The sequence below is a fragment of the Choloepus didactylus genome, chromosome 10 (assembly GCF_015220235.1).
Source record: "Choloepus didactylus isolate mChoDid1 chromosome 10, mChoDid1.pri, whole genome shotgun sequence".
NCBI classification, from domain to species: domain Eukaryota; kingdom Metazoa; phylum Chordata; class Mammalia; order Pilosa; family Megalonychidae; genus Choloepus; species Choloepus didactylus.
The window spans coordinates 64,966,521-64,987,836 of NC_051316.1; the positions used below are offsets into that span (position 1 = coordinate 64,966,521).

The 21,316-nt window shown below is 38.0% G+C and overlaps 1 protein-coding gene across 4 annotated transcripts in view; it reads right to left on the minus strand.

Annotated features, from left to right (window-relative positions):
- Nucleotides 1–907: 907 nt before the first annotated feature.
- Nucleotides 908–21,316, minus strand: part of BNC2 (basonuclin 2) — a 314,550-nt gene continuing 294,141 nt past the window's right edge. For 2 of the 4 annotated variants that reach the window (XM_037797011.1, XM_037797012.1), the window contains 3 exons: nucleotides 17,548–19,517; nucleotides 17,050–17,115; nucleotides 908–1,957 (listed from right to left, as the gene is read on the minus strand). In XM_037797011.1, the coding sequence (XP_037652939.1) occupies nucleotides 1,297–1,957; nucleotides 17,050–17,115; nucleotides 17,548–19,517 (2,697 nt within the window). In that variant the 3' untranslated portion in view covers nucleotides 908–1,296. The remainder of the gene's footprint in view (nucleotides 1,958–17,049; nucleotides 17,116–17,547; nucleotides 19,518–21,316) is intronic. The other 2 variants (XM_037797010.1, XM_037797009.1) reach the window with 1 other exon arrangement.

Here is a 21,316-nt window from a genome sequence, read left to right on the forward strand (position 1 = left end):
GATAAGGGATAGGTCCTTGGAAATGAGCGTTCAACTCTTTTACTGTATTCAGCTTTGTTCCTTAGTGAGTAATTTGGGCTTTTGTATCCTGAAATATTATCCTGCCTCTAAAGAATAAATGCCTTGGCTGTTTCACACCACGTAATCTTGTTTTCCTTTTAAGTAACTTAACATATAAGCAAGAAGGATGCAGTGTTGATTCTAATAACATTTGGCGCTTGAAAGAATCACAGTGTTTTTTTTAAAGCGGTTTTCTGGTGGCCGACAAATTGGCCTGTGGTTATGTTGAGTGACTAATTGTATTTTCTTTTCTGAAAACTTGTGCAAAGTTGGCAGTTTCGTGTTAACACTAATACTTTTGTTTGGCATTTGTGCCCTATACTGACCAGACCATTTTTATACAAGTGAATTTTTTTTAAAAAAGACACTTACTGAAGTATGGCAATAGTTTAGGATAAAAAAGAAGCATGGATATTACACATCCCCTTGTAGTGTATGAAAAAAAGTGCATGACTGGATTTACGTAATAGTACAGGACATTTAAAAAAAATCAGATCTGTGCTGTAAAGCATGCCAGCACCTTTTTATCACTATATCTAGCAGGTAGTAAAAACAAGACCATAGTTTTCTTTTTTTTTTTTAAAAAAAAGTGTGCATTAATGCTAACATAAATGAATAGAGCTAGCCAGCAAACTATTTTTTTTTCCTGCATACCTAACAGCTGGGTGTAACTGTAAAAATTAAACAAAAGAGTTTAACAACCATCAATACAATTGTTTTACATCATTGGCCTCTCAAGGCTAACTATTTACAGGTGAATCTGCCATGCTTTAATTGAAGATTCTCTCAAAACCTTAAAGTTCACAAAAGACAAATGTAAGAAATTCCTTTTTTGTTTCTTTTTTTCTTTTTTTTTCCCTTTTATTTTTTGCAGGCAACAGTTATGGGTACAACAATTTGTCTCTTTGGAGATGACCAAGAATTATTCTGTCAAAACTGGGCATAGCTGCAGGCTTATGCGTTGTGTGTATGTGTATACGTGTCTCAAGGGGTGCTCTGTTTTGACCCCCAAATTAAAGATCCCACCCCTTTTCCAAATCTACAAAGGAAAAGAAAAAAAGTCAAAAGCACCTAGTGTTTATCTTTTTTTTCTTTAAAGAAAAGTGTGTGTATACACACAGAAACATACATGTGTATATACACACACACAAAAGTACACAAACACACACTGACTATGGCAGTTCAAATACGTAGGCCATCTGGTGAGAGCTGGCATTCGTAGTGTCCATTCTGAGACTAATCTACTGAAGTAAAGGGAATGTTTTTGTGGAGATTAGGGTTCTGACTGTGCCGATTTCGGCTTCGCACAGAGGAGAACATCATATTGCAACCCGGGACTTTGCACTTGTGCATTTCTCGCAAATGCACAGTTTTGTAGTGCACTCTCAGGGTCCCTTTGTTGCTGTACATTTTGTGGCAAATGTTGCACATGATCCCACCATTGCTCCCGGACAAGCTGTTGAACATAAGAGACCCTGAAACTTCAGCCCCTAGGCCGCCAGGGAGAGCGGGGGCCTCGACCTTGTGTGCCGACTCTCCACTGTCACTCCCTCCGTCAAGGTCATCGAGAAGAATGCCCTCGTCGCTGCCTGCGTCGGACTCTCTGGAGGAGTGGATGCTGCTGCTGGACTGCAGGCTGGAGGTGGTGCTGAGGTCGAGGACCATGTAGTCCTCCGCCATGCCCCGCCCGTACCCATTCAGGTGGGAGTCTTCCGTCCCTGCGGGGGAGGAGGCGTCTTCCCTGACGTCTAGCCCCAGGGGGTGCTGGGCACCATAGATCTTCACCAAAAATTCATCCCGGAGGTCCTTGCTAAGGGAGGGTTGCGAGGAGTCCAGGCCCATGTCATCGAGTTCTTTGGTCAACAGTTTACGATGTAGATTTATGTTGGCACTGTGTCTAGGAAAACAAGAGGGAAGGGGGGAGGGGTAGGTGGGTAGGGAGTGGGGTGGGGTGAGAAAAAGGAGAGCATTTTAAAATTGATTCAGCTTTCACTAGGCATCAAATAAGCACATTCACTGCTAACGACACCATTATAAAAGCAGGTATTTCCCCACATCCTCAGTTACTTGGGAGTAAGTGGTGGGGTGCAATAAGGAGAGCTTTTCATTAACATAATTTTTAGAAGAGTAAATTCTTCAATGTTAAGATGGATGCAAACTCATGCCCCTTTTTCTCACTCACTGTTCTGTTAGCATTATTATGTAGCAGCATCAGCTGCAGAGGGTCAATTAACCGATTTTAGAATATATATTAAACAGGATAAAAGAATGGAACCTTTCTGCTTGCCTAAACTGAATAGGCTGAATTTACTTAAAAACAAACCAAAACCCTTCTATAGCCAAACCCTTTATTTAGAGATACATAACAAGTATGCTTTTTTTTTAAAAAGTTAATGGTCTAGATAATTTAGGTTTAACTTCAAAGAATAATGGAACCTTTCCCCTAACCCTCTTACATTTCAAGTTTTAGGTAGAAAAAAAATTTGCTTTATAGATTAGCAATTTGAATTGTGTTTAACAGAGTAAGTTATTTTTCTGAGAATGAGTTGGAATCTGTTAAATCTAGTAGTAAAATACATTTATTTTCAGAAGCTACTGCATTTTAATGCTGAAAATGGTTTCATTGTATGTTTAGACTTTTAAAATTTAATTCTAAAAAACAGAAATTGATTTTTTTAAATAAAGCCCACCCACTCTTTAAAAAAATCACACTAAACAACAGAAAAAACCTAAAGGAACAAAATTAAAGCACAATAAGTATCAAAAAAAAAAAAAAAAATCAAGCACAATAATAATATATGGTCCCTGTATTTTAAAAATTGAAACCCATACTTCTTAGACAAGCAAAACTTTTCCTGTTTTCTCTGAGAGCTTTGCTGGTGTAAAAACAGATACAATGTGTCCCAGGGCATCCATAGCGATGTCATGATTTACAAAGCCTGATATGTTATTATCTATCTGAAAACATTGTCTTTGTATTTACACCCCACCCCCAATTTATTTTTAAAGGGCCCTTGGGCATATACCTCTCTCCACCTGCAAAGGCTCACCTTTGAAAAGGATCTAAATTGAAGGCTATTTTCCAAAAAGTAAACAGATAAACAAATATACAGATACAGCTTCTCAATCATGGTGGAAGCTCTACATCATGGAGGAGTAACTGTGATAATATAAATAACCTCAATGGTCAGTGTGAAGTTCAACAGACCTCCTGATTATAATTGAAAAGTATGCAAGACCAAAGTAAGTTGCTCCAATTGGTGGCAAGCACAGCTAATATTTCCTAGATTTGGGTGAGAGGTATGTGCCTCAGAGACAAGAAAGGCGGGAAAGAGCTCTCCATCTTTCCACATGAGACATTATATAGCACTTTGGGTTTCAGGGGCAGACGGGGCTGCAGCCCTCCCCACACTGCACTTAGGAAGGCTGAGCTTACCTTGTGTTAATAAGATCAGCTTTCTAATCTTTTGCTAAATCGATCACAAAAGAAAGCAAGAACGAGAGACAAGAGAGACAGAGAGAGAGAGAGAAAGAGAGAGAAAACAAATTCACATTCTAGACATCTGTTTTTTTTAAAAAAACTTAAACAATAAAATAGGGATTTAAAATGTTCTGATCACAAAATCATTTTCTGTCATAAGTGATCTCATATGTTGTCTTGATGATTTTCAGATCAGCTGCATAATCCAAAAATCATAAAGCAAATTAAGACAAACCAAATTCACAGCATGGTCATCATCCGTAAATGAGTTCTAAACAGATGCATGCAGTGTGCGGATATGTGAATGATAAAACAGAAGCTGTCCACACGGTCCCTGCTCTGACACAGTCGTTCCGTTTCCTTGGTGTCAGATGGCAGATGACTCAAAGTGCAGGTTGCTAAGCAGACTGCAGGAAATGCCTACTGTGAAGTCTTTATCCTGACATGTGGGTATGATACCACCACAGTTATTACAAGAATGTGGAAATAAAGTTACACTATGTACTATTTACTTTATTGATAAAACAATCTGCCAACTAGAAGGAGCTCATGAAATCTTACCCTGTTTATTTTACACCCTCTTCTCTATCTTAATTTCACAAGCACACACATTTTGTGATGACTGTAATCTAGAACTCTGTGCTGCTTCTCACACATCTGCAGTTACCACTTCCCAGGTTCACTGCTGAGAAAATAGCAGCCAGACACACAGCAGTCACATCAAGACTCACTGAATAAGGAATAATGAATTAACATTGACAAAAGGACACACTGATCACCCAGATGGACACATCTTCCTTAAGATGACTTGTGAAATTACACATCTCTACTGATGTTACCAGGAAGGGATGTTTCTCTTCATTTCTCACTTACAGCAATAGAAATCTGTAATCTAATTAGATGATGTACCAGCCCTCAATATCTGTCAACCAAACGATGTGCAGAAATGTGCAGACCAGCTCTGGCACTCTGTTCAACAGTGTCCCTTTTCCGCTGTCAGCAGTACTGTTGGTTTCTGCTAATATAATTATATTGACTTTTATTCAATTAAGTGCCATCCCTCGCTTAAAAAAAAAAAGCTACTTTATCAATTGATTCAGGTGTAATGCAATAATAAAGATGAACTCATGGCAGTGCATTAGCTCTGCTGTTCATAACTTCAGTATACGGGTTCATTCATGGTAGTCGATTTCCATTATGAAACCACGGTTCAAGAGAATTGATTCTTTTATGTTCATTTCTTAATCTATTTCATTTTTGTTTAATAATCTTAAATGCCATATGCAAAACACTCAAAGTGGGGATGGGAAGAATGGGCTGTGGAAAGTCTTTTGGTTCACTCTTATGATGGTGTGCTTGGAGATTTTCATACAGTATCACTGAGATGGAGAAAAAGGGAAGCAAGAAAAGGAGGGAAAGAAGACTGAAATTCTTTAGAGTTCTGATTTGATCCTGTCCACAAGAGGTTATGGTTTAGTCTCCAAAGAAAGGACAAAGGGCAACACTTGATTTTAACAAAGACCTATTGTCAGACACTTGAGTCAGTCAATCCAAACCATTATCTGTCATAAAATATTATTCTCAAGAGCAGATAAAAAGACCTGGGGTTAATAGCAATTTGAGGAATATTACAAATTTATTTGGCTCAGCAAAATTGAAGAGGTGAAAGAAAAGAAGGGGAAGGTGAAAGAAAAGAAGGGGAAGCTGAAAGAGGCACAGAAAGACCTACACCTACTGCTAATCTGATATAGAGAAGAGGATTCCAAAATGGGAGGCCAGAGAGTGCTGGAAATAGGAGTAGGACTCCCCATTAGTAGAAGCTATCCTAAGTTTTATGTATTAAATTGTAGAAGGAATGCACAAAGGAACCAATTTTTAGTTCTCCAGGGATAGAGATGATCACTAGGTTTTAAAGTCAAAAACAGTGGTTTTTCCAGAAATAGTCTTGGAGTTCTGAAAATTTTTATCTCCAGAACAGAGGAAAGAATAACCATTAACAGAAGTCTAGAAGACTGCATTAGAACTTTTTATACTTCACAAGAACATAAACATTATGAAAGCTGTTTGTTTCAACTTGCTTTGATTAGGTAGTGAATACAATTATAGGAGGAGGTAACTTCCTCTTACAGAAAAATATGCCTAGGGTGGAGAGGGAAGATTAGTTCATAAGCAGAAGGGGTAAGGGTCTGGTCTGAAAAAGTACCTTAGTATTCATTAAGACAGGGGTCCAAAATTTAACCCAAGACGGTTATTTTCAATAAAGAACACAAACTAAAACGTACTCAATCTTGCGTCTCTTGAAGACCAAGGAGAATACTTTGCATATAGTAGATATATATATATAATATACATATATATATCCACATTTTAGATACATAAATCTTAAAGAAGCTTTTCTCAAAATATACAGTAAGAGAGAAGACTATGGTCCCAAGAATGGAAGCATATAACTGAATATTAAAAAAAAAAAGTGCCTATGGAGCTAAGGGTGATTCTGGCTTTACATTAATATTCCAATGCGGTCCAAAGGAATGTCACATAATTAGGGCATGGAAAAGTCCTATAACTTGAACTATGTTTGGAACTATGTTTCCTTCGAACCTCTGCATTCTTTCCTACACCTTTCATAGTGTGAGTTTACCAAAAAAGCCTCCTGAAGACTAAAATGACCATTAAAAGCAAAAAGTAATGAAGTCTTGGGTGGGGGAGTCATAAAACCAAACTTATTTCTAACACTGAAATGCTGACTGAAAGTACTCTGACTGGACTGAAATGAACTACCGGTCCTTTTCTGTTTCTTCAGTAAAAGCTTCATTATGCAATCACAGAAGACATCAAATTCATCAAATGCTGTCAACTAAATGCAAGTGCTTTTTAGTGACGAAGTCCCATTTTTGTATATCTCCCTTTCCCACTTATCCAAATGCCCAGTTTGACTTTACGCCATGTCGAATCCATAAAAATTAAAATGGAAAAAACCACCATAATTTATTTTAAAAGGAAAAGTGTTTCAAATTTTGTAATTTGGCTGTGAGATGCAGAGAAGGAACTTATTTTAAAAAAAGAAAAAAAAGTCATGATCAAATTAGAAAATCAGACAGTGGCAGTCAGAAACTGAATAGTGAACCAAGCTATAGGTTACAAGAAAAGTCCAGGAACTAACTCTTAATTCTTAATCAGTTTTGAGCCATTCTGAGCTTAGTGAATTGAAACAAAATATAATTGATTACAGTGCCTTGGAATTTAGTTCCCGTTTTGGATTAGTTTTTGCCTTTATCATCTGGCTCAACCTCTGGCATCTAACACACACACATGCACAAATTTTATTGCCCAGACTAATCACAATTAAGTATACATAGCAGATACCACATGTGTATGCAGATGCATATATAGTACGTGTGTATGTATAGAGATACTAACTTAATAAATTTATTCATTTATATCCAATCTGAGTAAGACTAGAGGTCAGATTTGAGTGTATTGTGGAATACTTGGTTAACAATACTCCCAAAAAGATCTGCAAACTTGCTATTCAAATTCACAGAACAAAAAATTAAAACCCTGCCCCTCCTTAGTTTCTCTTTTATCTTGATTGCTCTAGTACTATCTACTGCACTTAGCCCCTCATAATTTTTGTATTACAATTTATTAATAGTAAGATGCTTACAGCTCTGTGAATTAAATGACGTTTCTGATACTATATATTTCCGCAATTCCAGTAGTTGTTCAATAGGTTTTTATTTCAAGATTCTCTCCAAGAGATCTAAAAACCATCCACTAGCTCAGGAGGAAAATTCAGTGTAAAATTTTAGTTAACAACATTCAAAAAAACACAAAAAGTAAAGACACATATCTTAAATGCAAGAAATAAAAGCTAAGCAAATTCTTGCAAATTAAAAATCTGAAATTCAGTCTCTTCAATCCCTTTCAACATAAAACAAATCATTCACACTGGTCACGCAGACAGTTCAGTTCCCTCTACATTCAAATTATTCACTTGAAGATAAGCTCCCACACCAAACTCTTTAGGGGTTTAGCTAATTTACTGCACAGATACGGCACGTCTGTTGTAATAACAGGTAGGATGTATTGGGGTCGACCATTTATCAGAATTAGACTTCTTTTTTTCTCAATTCACAGTGAATTATGCTGCCTACACGCCTCCCCTCTCTCAGAGCCTGCCATCCCCTTACGGCCCCGAATGTGGCAGGCAAACAAAATTGACAGTCTCATCTTGTCAACAAGGGGCGATTCTCCTGAGGAGCCATTTAACTTTGCAGAGGAAGCAATGTATTAATGTGCCTGTCCCAGGAATGTTAATCATCTTCAAGCTTTCGATCTAACTTTGACGTGAACAAAATCACCAAATTCGTTTACTAAATGAATCGTAATATGCTAATAAGAAAGCATGACATATATGGAAAAGCCAAACAGATGGTTTGTTTACTCCACTTTGCAACTTTATAAATGTTGTAACCCTGAAGATGTTAGTGAGAATTATTGGTCTGTTGGCAGAGGCAAATGTGTCTTTCGCATACTAAATCTGGCACTACAGTTAGAAAACAATTTGTCATTGCTGTGGAATGCATAAAAAATGTTAATGTAGTGATGGCATTTGGGAAGGCAGATTGGTAGATGGAAAATGTGTATGCTGGATGCTCAGGTTAAGTACAGAATTGCTATCTTCAGTCTTGCTCGCTAACCATCTTACTTCTGAGCAGCATGTGACACATGAAGGCTTCTCAAAGGTGCTGATTATTCAATAGGTACCTGTTGCACTGTATGTGAGACGACTGTTACACTGTGAATAGGACTAGGTTTTCACAGCATTTGAACATTTTCTCTATCAGCCAACTCATACAGAATTCAGCTTACTATTAATGTTGGGCCAGGAAAATCAAAGCCATGAGCTCTGGCATCTTTTAGGGATTTAGTGAAAATAAATCTGAGGTATAATTTTGAGTTTTCTATTTACACCCTGCATGAACTAACCCTAAAGTCTTCCTTCCCTTTTTTATAGTCTATACTTATAGGAAGAGTTTAGAAGATATATTTCCAAAATAATAGGAGTACATTTCTTTCTTTACACTCAAAATATTCTGCCTTTTGAAAAGTGAGCATTCTTTTCTAATACGTGCAACGGGGAACCTCAATTTCTTTCTGAGGTCTTTTTCAAAGGAAATACTTCCTAAGAATAAACATTCAAAAATGTTTTATATCATTAAAAAGGTTTATTTATGATCTTATTAAAAGATGATACTAGAGATGTGAGTTCCCCAAGGGAGGGACAGTGTTTTGCAGGAAAATCAATATTATTAACTGTGGCTTTATCTAGAATACTTTGTTGAACAAACAAGAATGGCATGATCTAATATATGTCTTTTGTTGAATGATGTCAAAACTACTGTCGCCTGAAAACTTCAATGAATCAATCAGCAATGCATCTATGCTCTTAAACATTCAGATTTTTAGAAACATTCAGATATTTGTTGTTAAGATGTTTTTACATTTTATTCAAATCAGTATTGCCAGAGAAGCATAATTTTATAATAAAGAGGTGCGTATTTCTTCCACTATTGTGAACCACTGTCCCCAACTTCCTAGTCCTACACGTTTTAAATTCTGAGACCACTCCCAATCTTGTGAGATTCCCCAGTGCATCACCATCAGTACTTCATAGAGCTGAACTTCTTACCCATCTGCAGGAAAAGAAATGAGAGAGAAAAGTGATTTAAAAAAAACAAGTGAGTTCCTTTTGCTGCCCAAGGATCATTTTGGAGCAAGAAACATTAGCGGTTCTCCCAGCCTGGTGCTAATATCTCATTTGAAATATCTACTCATTCCTGACCAACAAAGAACATTTCAATAAAGTACTTCTACTGGTTTAACAACAATGAGCTCCTGGGATTGTGAAAGTGCTAAGCCTTTTCCAAGGAGAGAAGAAATCAGCAGCTCAAATATAATTAACCTTCCATTCTCAATGCAAACTGCCACGCACAGGAGCTCTGCAGTCTATTAGCAAAGTTATAATGGCCAACAGGCAGAAGCAAAATTGGTCAAAAAGTTGGCTGCTGCTGTCATATTTTTGGAATTATGATTAATGGCACTAATAATGTGGATGATTACTGATATGTGTATCTCCAGCAGTTTATCATATTGCGCTGGCTTCCTACGTCCACAATAAACAGGATGCTATCATTTACCTCTTTATTGAAGGCAATCCTTCTCTTGAAGGAACATATTCTAATTACTTCGTAATGTTTTATGTCTTAAACATTTTGCAGCTCTGGACCTTGCCAACTGCTTCATGTCTACCATTGATTAATTACTGAATGTTTAATCAAAATTTAGAACCTAATGTAGGCATTTATGAGCACACTACAGTGCCAAAGTAGTTAGGCTTAGCTCCCAAGTTTGGAGAGTGTTGGGTTCAAAATCAAATCCCAGCTATGCATGAGGATTCAAGAATTTCACCTTAGGTGCTCTGAGGTTGCCAATTCTACCTCTGTTGATAAATGGAAGGTAATCTAACTACAAGGTAAACAGCATCGTTACCTACCCTCTCCCCACTGTATTTCCTTTTCTGCTTTTCCAAATTCCCTAACCAAGAGACCATCACTATCAGCAGCTTCTGAGAACAAGGTCTCGTGAATATCCCTCATGAGAACATAGTTTTGAAGTGGTTAAACAAGTGAAAAATAATTTGCTGGGACAAATACATAAGTTTTTTTTTAATGTGGATTTTTATGGTACTGTCATACAACCATTCACCGTTGAAGTTAAGTGTTTTTTTAATACCATTACTGAAATGCTGAAATGGATGCTAATATAGCTTGGAGTGCTAATGTCAAGTCCTGGTACTAAAAAAGACAGACTGCTGAATGAAATAATTTCAAGTAAAAAATAGAACAAAAGTGCTCTCTCTCTTGCTCTCCGCTTTTATTGAATTGGGACTGACTGAGCCAATTGCTTTAGAAGTCTGTAAAACACAATTACTAGTGAGCGGACTGACCCACCAGTGCCCCCTTGGTGAAAGAGTGGACTAAAAATCCAAGTTAGAGCAGCTACCCTCAGCTGGCCATCAGACCCCAGCGGCTTCCTTGGGAAAATCTGCTGTTCTCATTGCCCAAATCGGTCTCCTTTTACTTACAAAATCTTGTTATTTCCCATCAACATGAAAAAGTAAGCTTATATATCACTTTTCAAGAGGGAGATGCCTATTCTGGCAATTAAATGATCTGTCCCTTGACTTTTTTATTTATGCGGGTGTCCATGTATAAACACACATATACATTATGTGGATAAATTTATATTAGAATGTTAGCATAATTTTTGAATGGCTGGTAATAACTCAGATTGATATACGCAACAGCAAAATTAAGGCATCACTTATATATGTTCAGTTGGAAGCAAATGACTTTTTTTTCTCTCTCTCCTAAGGTAAAGTCAAAATTAGAGCAAGCAAGAAAAAGAGTTAAACTGGAAGTGGGTAACATTTCCCCCTCCCCCAGTTAATAAAAGAAATAATAAACTCCATAAAGTACTAGAGTTAAGATCACTAACACTTTAGGCATAACAGCTTTTTAGAGGAATTTACAACTCCTGTTTTAATTCAGGCAGCTTGCATTAGGACATAAAATCTAGGTATTTTTTAAAAGTGTAGTTTCATGTTAAATAACTGAAGAAAAATTGTCCTTTCCTAAAAAGTATTCTTTCCCTTCTGCCTCAGCCTGCTCACCTCGCTCCCGCACATGCACACAAGAATCAAAGTTACTGAATCTCCTCTTTTTATGACATTGTAAATTTTTGGCAAGTGCAAACTCCTTTCATACTCGGCCACATTCATTTATTTGAAGCTTGTGTGAGTCTTATGGCAAAAGCATTCAATTGTTTCAGAAAAGGCTTTAAAAAAAGAAAAAGAAATGCTTTTTGGTTCAACCTTCAGTATGAAATTTAAAAAGAAAGAAAAGTCTATCCTCTTCTTAACACGACAATGAATGGATCACTTAGAGCTAGAGAGAGTTGGTAGAAGACTTTCACCTAAGAGAGAGCCAATCTTACCTGGGTTTATACAGGCGCATATTAACAATACATGTATGCAGTCTTCCCGCCTGCTTCCTGGTGGAAAATGGCCTATGTTTATAAAAGGGAAATATCTCCAAAAATGAATATCTGAAATGAATAATTATCTATCAGAAAGACATACACTAATAAAGTCCATCAGAGGATCAAATAGATGGTGGCAGGCCAGAGGAAAGTGGAAATCAAAAAGACAGCCCTTTCAAAGGAACTGCCATTATGAAAATATCTCCTGTGCTCTAATAGATATTTTTGCCCAAATTTTCTAGATACTTCTAGCAAGTGTAGTGGCTTATTCCTTTCTAGGAAAGATAAGAATAAGGAGTATATAAAAGCATTATGTTCCTGCAAGGGAAGTTATGCAGCCACAACAGATTTAACGTAATTCCCAACAGAAATTTGCAAAAATCTTGTTGTATCATGAAAGGCAAGTCATTTGTCTACTACCCTTGAGCTGCGCTGGCTGTTTGGTCTGCAGTTCTGAAGACAGTGGAAGTGACTGGTGTAGTTCGTGTAGTAGAGGAGTGAAAGGTCAGCAGAGGCTTAAATGAGCTTGTCTTGCATCCAGCTGGGCCAGCAGGCGGTCATTAGGAAGACCGAGGCTCACTTTAGGCTTGACAGAGTCTCTCCCCATGATACAAGCAGACTGTTTGCTCATTGCTCTTCTCCCAGTACATAAAAAGAACCCCAGGGACAGGAAGGACACTGAGGTTTACTTTACTACCAAAGTTTTGCTTGAGGAGGGCACAATTAGCAATTACTCAGAAGGGGGATTTATTTTGTTTGTTTGCTTTCGATGGGAAGTAATAGAGATAAGTGCAAACGACCTATTGATCTGCTGGTTCTATTGTGGAACCGAACAGAATAGTAGGGGGAAAATATCTTCCTTACCATTTAAAAAGTCAGAGGACCTACATAACTTCCCTTTACAAAAGGATTTTGGAAAATAAACAGTTGTGGTTTGGTTGGCAAAAATACAAGAAATGAAACGGCTGATGCCTTATATGTTCTCTTCTTGTACTTGGGGAGTATTAACACATGTATCTGACAGCTAATTATATTACGGAAAATATACTAATAGTTATCTTGAGCTGGTGCTAAGTAGCTCATTTCTTAGAGCTACTGTCTGGTGAAATCATGTGTAATTATTGAAAAGCTATCCCTAAAAAAGTTCTCTATAAGTTTCCAAACATAGAGAATGATGGAAAAAATGGATGTTGTTATGCTGAGAAGGTGATAACAGCAGGTAGGTAGCATGTTTTCACATCTTCACCTCTGTTGTTAATGTATGCAGTGGCTCATCAGAGGTAGCTCATGTTAATTTATTCCAGCACACCTGTATAGGGCTGGAAGTCAGGTAATCAGACAAGCAAAAACTATATATCTTTGTTTTTTAGCTACAGCTACCCAGAGGCCTATATGGGAACAAATTTAGTTCTAGAGACATCAGCAGGTTTTAATAAACCAAATACAGATGTCTTACTCCATACAAATCAAGAAGTTTACATGTTTAAATCTAGACTGATTTAACTAGCAATCAAAGAGAAAGTTCACACTTGGCACCAATGGTTGCCTCATATTTATTTATAAATCACCCTAAGTAAGTATTATTTTGTTTTTAAATTTATTCACGAGGCTGAATTACCTCTTGTACACCTAGAAGATCAAACACACGTGCTTACCTTTCTGATAAAATTTAAGACAAACCTTGGCAATTAGTGGCCCCTATTCTCAGAGGAAGAGAGGAACAAAGCTGGTGAAACTCATTTAGAATGAAATGCAAAAATGCAAATACTTCTTTCTATGCAGGTCATCTAATTTCTGAATACTATGTCTTCATTTTAGTTGGAGTTGTAACATTGCAAATTACTAAAAAAGACATATATAGATTTTAACATATTACCAAAGGATACGGAATGTTAGGGAAGAGAACAGAAGGAAAATTTAGTTTGTTTTTTTTTTTTTCCCAAATAAAAACCAAGTGTAATCTAAATGAATCTCCCTTAAATAAGGTCACCTACAGCCACTCAGCCCTCCTGAGGTTCAAATCTCAGGTCAGACCGGAAGTAAACTAAGCCCAGCTGATTCTGACTATGATGCTGTCAGAAAATTGCCTTTATAAAGGCTGCAGTTTCCAAGCCAGTTATTTTGAATTTCTTCTTCCCAGGGAGTATTTCACACATATACTTAAAAATGGAGGGCTGGAACGGATGCCAAAGATGATGCAGGCAGCATCCTTCTCCTGACAGAATCATCCCAGCGGCAGAAAATTCAGGGGATAAAAACCAAAAGAAGGAAGGTGGTTAGGAAAAACCTTTCAGGACTAACAGTCCATAACGTTGTCAGTGTACACTTGAACACTGTAGCCATCATCTTAGAGTACCATAGTTCTTTACAGAGAAAGCAATTTCTACTTCACTTCCATGACTCAGACTAAAAACTATCCTAAGAGTTACATAATGGCCAGGATGAATTGGACTTTGTGTATGTTAGTTTGCTCCTTGTCATTAATGTACAATGAACCTCTTTACTTTTAACTCACACTGACTGAAAGCTATGTAGAAAAGCATGCTTTTGACACTACTTAGAATCTCAGCCCCAAAAAACCTGGCATGTGCCTCACACCCTCTTTTCTCCCTCTTTGTGACTTTAGACAAAGAACACCCTGCCTTTTAAGGAGCCTTCAAAACTTGATTTTATAAAATCTAGAAAGTTCATACAGAAAGACTTGGGAATCTCTGCTAAAACTGCCAAATCTACACCACAGTATTTAACATGCTTCTACTTCCATCTTACCAACATGCCTATCTGGAGACCAAAAATGCAAAGCCCTCACATACATAGCCATCTTGGAAACATCCCAGGAAGACCCATGTATCACTCCTGTAAGGTGTTTTAAACACCAAGACAAGAAGGCTACTTTTATAAGAAAGAAGAGGGCTATTCTGTTAGTTCTATCACAGACATCCCAAAACCATGCAGCCTTGCACACTTGAACCCCCACTCAAAAATCCCCTCTAATGCTTTATTTGCACAAGGAAGATACTGTGGAGTCAGGGATGGACGAACTGAGACTCTGGGGAGAAGAAAGAAATGGGCCTAAGGACAGCAGGATTAAAGACAAAGGAGGGTTTCTATTGGGAAGTCTGCTGGCTCAGACAAACATATAGTGAATCAGAAGGTGGAAAAGCAGGAACCCATACTTCCTGGGGTTCTCATGAGCAATAAAGTCAAACTGAAGATAGAAAGGTAAGGTAAGTCTAAGAAGTAAATCAGAGATGTGACCCAAGAGGCTTTGTGAAAAAGGAGGAGATTCAATTACAGGTCTACATTAGTTGATAAAATGACAATAAAAGGCTGAAACAGGAGTACAATTACGTTTCAGAGTCCACTCTGCTGAAATGCTGGAAGAGGCTGGTATCCCAGTGGTTTCACTATTGCTGATTATTGGGTGGTGGCTAAACTCAAGGCACAGAGTCAACAAGGATGAACATTTTTCTCTTAAAAAAGATAACATATAAAAAGACGTCACACTAAAGTATTCGAGTTATTGCCAAATTTTAAACTGGGAACAAAAGATTTGAACATTAAAGAGATATGTTTTATAATTTGTATTTTAAAAAGGCAAAATTTCAAGTGAAAATTACAAAATAATTCACTCTACAATATTTTTTTTCAATTTGTTTCCCTCCATTTAGCCTGTGTGGCAAAATTCCAAAATTAAAAAGATTAGGTGTGATACGGTATTTCACCCACATGAACTGTATCTACTGTCTTCTGAAGTTTTCTGTCTTCTGTGTGATAAATACACATCGGAAATTATCTGTACTTGTCTTCCCTCCTAGAAGATCCTAGTTACCCTAGACACTGGTCTCAACTGCATGGCTGGTCACTGCCAAGTTCCCAATTCTTAGAATAAAATGGTGATTGAAATATTCCCCTTCTATCAATAGATTGTTTTTTCCCCTCAGAAAACCACCCTCTCAATAGTATCTTCCTTATGCTTGAAGACATAAAATCACAAGCCCTTGTGTTTTCTAGTGGCTTGACAAAAATGAAAGTGCCAAGTTTTGGGTATGTAATTGTAGCCTTTTGGTCCAGAAGCCGTTAATTCCAGTGATGTGACTTCCAATATTTTCAGCAAACCAACTGAAACTGTGATAGGAATTCATGCAAATCAGCTTAAATTTTGGCTTGTCTTCAAACACTCCATTTTCATAAATATATTATGCAGGTTTTCATGAGTCTTTTATTTTTGGTAAAAAAAATCCAATGCATTAACCTCATTATCACTACTGCACTATTTGAAATTTAAAAGAATGAATGTTGCTCACAAACTTGGGGGTGGGGGGGTGGATTTGAGTATAGTGGTGTGCTTTATTATTCAAAGTACAGCTGTCTCATTTGACATATTCTGGTATTAGCAATGATGACTTGTAACTGAAAAGAACTTTGTGACCCACAGACCATTTTTATAGAACAAGGTTCATGGAAATGGGGGTGGTAAAATTAAGAAGACAGATTTCTCTTTAAAGTATGTTTTTAGTTGTGTGAACAAGTGATTTATTTTTTTTCTTAGAGATTTTGCTTTTCATGGATTGGGCCACTTTTATTTCAGTAGAAAAGAAAATATGTATTTTTAAAAGAAACCCTTCTCACTCTTCTCTCAAATATGAAGATAAAACAGAGTATTCTAAACACACGTCACTATTTCTCAGAGGTAATTTTATTATGTGTTACATGGTCAAAAAAACTCTTCCCAATTAATAAGCACTAGGAATATGGTGGTGGCTATTTGGAAACTTCTTGGTTAAGTTTATTTCTTCTACATATATTGAGTTCTACCATGTAATAAAATTTGCTCTAAAATTATTTTTAAGACAATGTAGAAGCAAGAAAACCACATCCGATACAACAGGAAGAGCTAACTGGAATGTGAACCTGGTTCAGCTGGTGTATTACATAAATGATCTTCTCATAAGCTTAGCTCCATAAGTGCAGGAAAACTGTTGTTACCCCCCCCCACTGAACACCTTGATACATTCCATTTATATTACCCTTTCTTTAGGATTAAAAAAGTAATTGCAGGTTCAGGACCAGCTGCTTCTGTTTAAGTCCAATTGTTTCAGAGCTGCAGCTACATAGCTAGAGGATGATGTCATCTGAAGACTGGTCATAATATATTCTAACTGACCCTAAAAGTATATGCACGGCTCTTTTTCTGTGCATAATTCCCATGGCAGGCTAAATTTTAGAGATGTACTCAAAGACATTGTGAAGTTAAAGTGAAAGAAACCCACACATGACCACATCATTTCTCCACATCAACAATTACTTTGGTCCCGTTTTTTTCTATTTTCATCACTCTTAAAAGAATTCAAGGACACACTGAATACTCATGTAAGCAATGATAACATTTCTGGTTATACCTACGGAGATGCAGGCTGTCTCGATGTCCTGGACCTATGGTTCTTTCCATCCGTAAATTTCTGTTTCTATATTGGATAAATATGTGTGTATGAAGATAATATATTGATTTAATTAAAAAGCCACAAGGCAAAGCAGAAATATATATAACAGAAGCTGCGGCTTCTAAGTGGAGGTTCATGGGGAAGCAGGGAACTGTGTACACAGTTAAAATCACACCTAGATGCATGGAAATGCACACACACACATACACAGTGCACAGAGAAAAATGACGTGCATTACTGGGTAAGATGGCATATGATTCTGCATGCTTAATCATAACAAGCACCAATGGCAACAATCCTTCATGAGCATGGCAGCTTGGTTATCATGTGGTCACTGTGGACAATTTTTACAGTGCATCAAAAATGTTTAAGTTGGATTTTTTAATGTCAAGTCCAATGGGACTGAAATTGGCACCCTCCACCCCCAGCAGGAGCAGCCAATGGAGATTTACTGACCTGTCTCTGCTTCGGCGAGAGGGGAAGGCAGCGTTGCAGCCAGCCACCGTGCAGACATGCATCTCTTTTAAGTGAACATTCCTGTAGTGAAGCTTCACACTGTAGGAGCTTTTGAAACTCTTCTTGCACACATAACAGATTTTGGGGTCTGGGCTAGAACACAGGTCACCTTCTGGGGAGAACTTTTGAGGACTGCCATAATTCAGAGATGATGCAAAACTCTCATGCAGGGCAGCCATGCTGGCCCCCCCACCATTGTATAGTCCATACTGGCTCATGTAAAACATGTCATAGGTGGGATCTGTAAATTCTTCCTTCACCTTGATGATATCCTGATGAGAGGGCTCGCTATGGTTCTCATCAGGCCTCTCACTGTTCATCAGGACTTTTTCACTCACTCCACTGTGAATGTGCTCATCTCCTTCCATGGATTCCTCGCCTAATTTGGGCTCTGAAGACTCAGATTCATTCTCATAGTCACGCTCAGGCTCTTGGTCCTCAGAAGTCAGGCTGTCAGCCCTACTTATTTCAGTCCTTGAAATGCACCGGGTCCTGCTATGCTTAGAAAAGTCCTTCACAGACATCCCTGGGCTCATTTCCTCTTGGGAGTGGCAATGATTGTCATGGCTCATGTCGTTGACCACAGCTCCGCCATCATTGGGGTCATCGTCTTCATCGTCAAACTCATCAGCAGTATCAATGATTTCCTTCTCAATCTTAACAGGCATGCTCGACTTCCTGGGCTTCTTCTTGGGTGCCAGGTCAGCACTGGGCTCATGGGTGGCCATCATCACTGCTGGTGCTGCTGGCTCAGAGGGTGGTGGGGGGTGCTGCTCCATGATGCCACTGCTGGGAATGATGGGGCTGGTTGGGAGGGAGGTTGGAGGACTCACCATTTCCCCTGGAGTGAGTAAACTTCTATAAAATGGAGGGACTGGTTGGATAGTCTTTAGACCAGAAAACACCAGCTGGCTAGGGAGAGGATTCTGTAAGATGGGGTCTAGTGGGGGAGTGGTAAAACCCATTGGGGGCCGACCAGGACTTGTGAGTGTGAGATTTGATTTTGTACTTGCTATAACGGGGGTGGCAGCTCCTGATGTGGCCCGAATTAAATCTTTGTCTCGGTTATTCCTTAGCATAGGCATATGAAGGCGAGGGTTGGGGTTTGCACTGTGGCGATTACGGCTTCGGAGGGAGCTAAAGACCATGTTGCAACCTTCGATGGTGCATCGGTGTTTGATCTTCAGGTGCACGGCATTATAATGAATTTTTAGAGTACCCTTGTCATAGAATGTCTTCCCACATGCGTTACAGAACACTCTTCCTTTCCTAGAGGCTGACCCCATCCTTCTCATTCGATGAATCCGGAATGAGCTTTTCGGATGCTCGGTTTTGGTTAGATCACTGACTGGGGCAGAATTCTGAATAGGGGACACACAGGCTGGCTCGGTTTTGGGCTCCACATTAGTAATGCTGGTTAGGGCGTTTCTATTGGGTGTTTGGTCATTTTTATAAGGTGTGGGAGATACTTCAGATTCGCTGCTCTCATTATATTCATTCTGAGTTGAAAGGCTTGGTTCTCGCAGTCTCAGTCCTGGTTGCTCTAACAGCAACCCATTTGGAGGCAGCCCTAGCAGTGGGGCTGAGACTGGGTTTATGTACTGGAATGGAAGCAGAAATGCAAGGCTGTTCGGGATGTTTTCAAAGTGATGAATGCTGGAAGGGTTACTATTCTCTAGGTGAGCAAGCAGACTGGGACTCCTGGTGCGATTATTGCTCTCAATGAAAGTCCTTATATCTGAGTCTGTCTTTGAGGACGGTACAGCCACAGCCTGCCCTTCTTTCTCCTGAATTGCCATCAGCTCCACAATGGATTTGGTTTCTCCAAACCGCAGAAACTGCTGAAGGGTGATAATTTCCTCTTCTCTAGACATGATGGCCCAGCGGTCCAGCACCTTGCCGGCGGCATCCTAGAGGCCACATCAAAGAAACAACAAAGACAAACACAAAAACTTATTGATTGTGCATAATTATTCAGTGCAACTGAAGGTGCTCTGCCTGCTCATGAAATACAGAGAGCGAGAGCAGAAAACAACATGCAAGCATTGTTAATAAAAGTCGACCTACATAGCAAACTTTTCTGCCATGCAAATGTAGTAATTAGAGTCACAGTTAGAGAAACAGATTGAGTTTAATAATGTCAAAGCAAACAAAATATAGACCACTGGGGCTCTGTGATCTAAAATGCCTTTAACACTGCTATTTTAACAACACTGATCTATATACTATGTGACTATTTAGCATATATTAGTATAAGATGTGAACTCTTGCTGTGCAACCCACCATTAATACAAAAAAAAAAAAAAAAGGTGGCTTAATCCTTATTTAATAGTGACACCATAGGAAGGAATTAAATACATTTTGTGAAATTTATTTCTTCAATGCAAGCAGACATATTACTGGATTCAATGATGAAAAATTCTTTAAATAGGAGCTATGTGAATTTCTGAATCAAAAGGATGAATAAAGTAGCAGTACCTCTCACACCCCAATTACTAAGCTGTATTTTTTTTCTTTAATTAATGGCTAAAATTTAGTATCATTTTAATAGTAGGCAATTTCACAAGGTGGAGTAAGGGAGAAAAATCACCCGAGAAAGGTAATTGTACTTTTCCTGAAAACTGACTGTAATCCTATGACTCAAAGTTCAAATTAGATTTAAAGAATTTGACTTTATATAATCTTGTTATAAATGACAGTTATAGATATTTAGAAAGTAAACATGTGATGGATTTAGAGAGAATAAATGTGCAAAAATGTTGTCTCAACATCCTCCTCTGATAGCAAAGGGAGTCCACAGTGAATACACATCAGTAATCACCAGACTATGTGTTGTTAAATATACATTAAAAAGCATTTCACACTTTCATTTTTGCTAGTAACTATGAGATTTGCCTGGAGGTAGGACTTAGAAATCCTGCCATGTAATGTCAGGCAATCCATTTCAGCATGGATTGAGAGAAATCTATTCAAACATTTAAAATAATGACTCCATCATTTTCCAGGGCACTCTTTCTTCCCACCAGGGCAGGGAACGTGGCCACCCTCTGTGAATGACACTTGCACCAACCCTGCCATCACTTTAAGAAAGGATAAAACTTTTTTTTAAAAAAGGAGACAAGATTTCTATTAATTACAAAGGGGAAATCACAAGTTTACATTGGAGAAGCCCAGCATTCATGACCATAACCAAGTGGTCAAACTAAACATCACCATAAATAAGTCACGCTGGATCATATACCTCCTGAAAAGATACGCTGAGAAGGGCATGCCACCACTTTTGCGGTATTCTTACAAAAAATGTATAACCTCAATCTAATCATGAGAAAACATCAGAGAAACCAAAATTAGGGGCATTATACAAAATAGTGGCCCAAACTCTTCAAAGTGTAAAGATCAGGAAAGATTTTTTTAAAAAACACTAAGAACAGTTATAGATTGGAGGATACTAAGAAAACATGGCAAATAAATATGAGATCCCAGGGAGCCTATAGGAAATGGATATCAGCAAGAAAACTAGTGAAATTTGAATAAAATCGGAAGATTAATTTATAGTTTTGTATCAATCTTAATTTCTTGGTTTTAACACTTGTACCATGGTAATGTAAGTTGTCATAATAGGGAAATTAGAGTAAGGGATATAAGGGCACCATACTATTTTTGCAAAGAAAAGTTGTCTCTATTTTGGGGATATCTCTCCTCAGTCTCT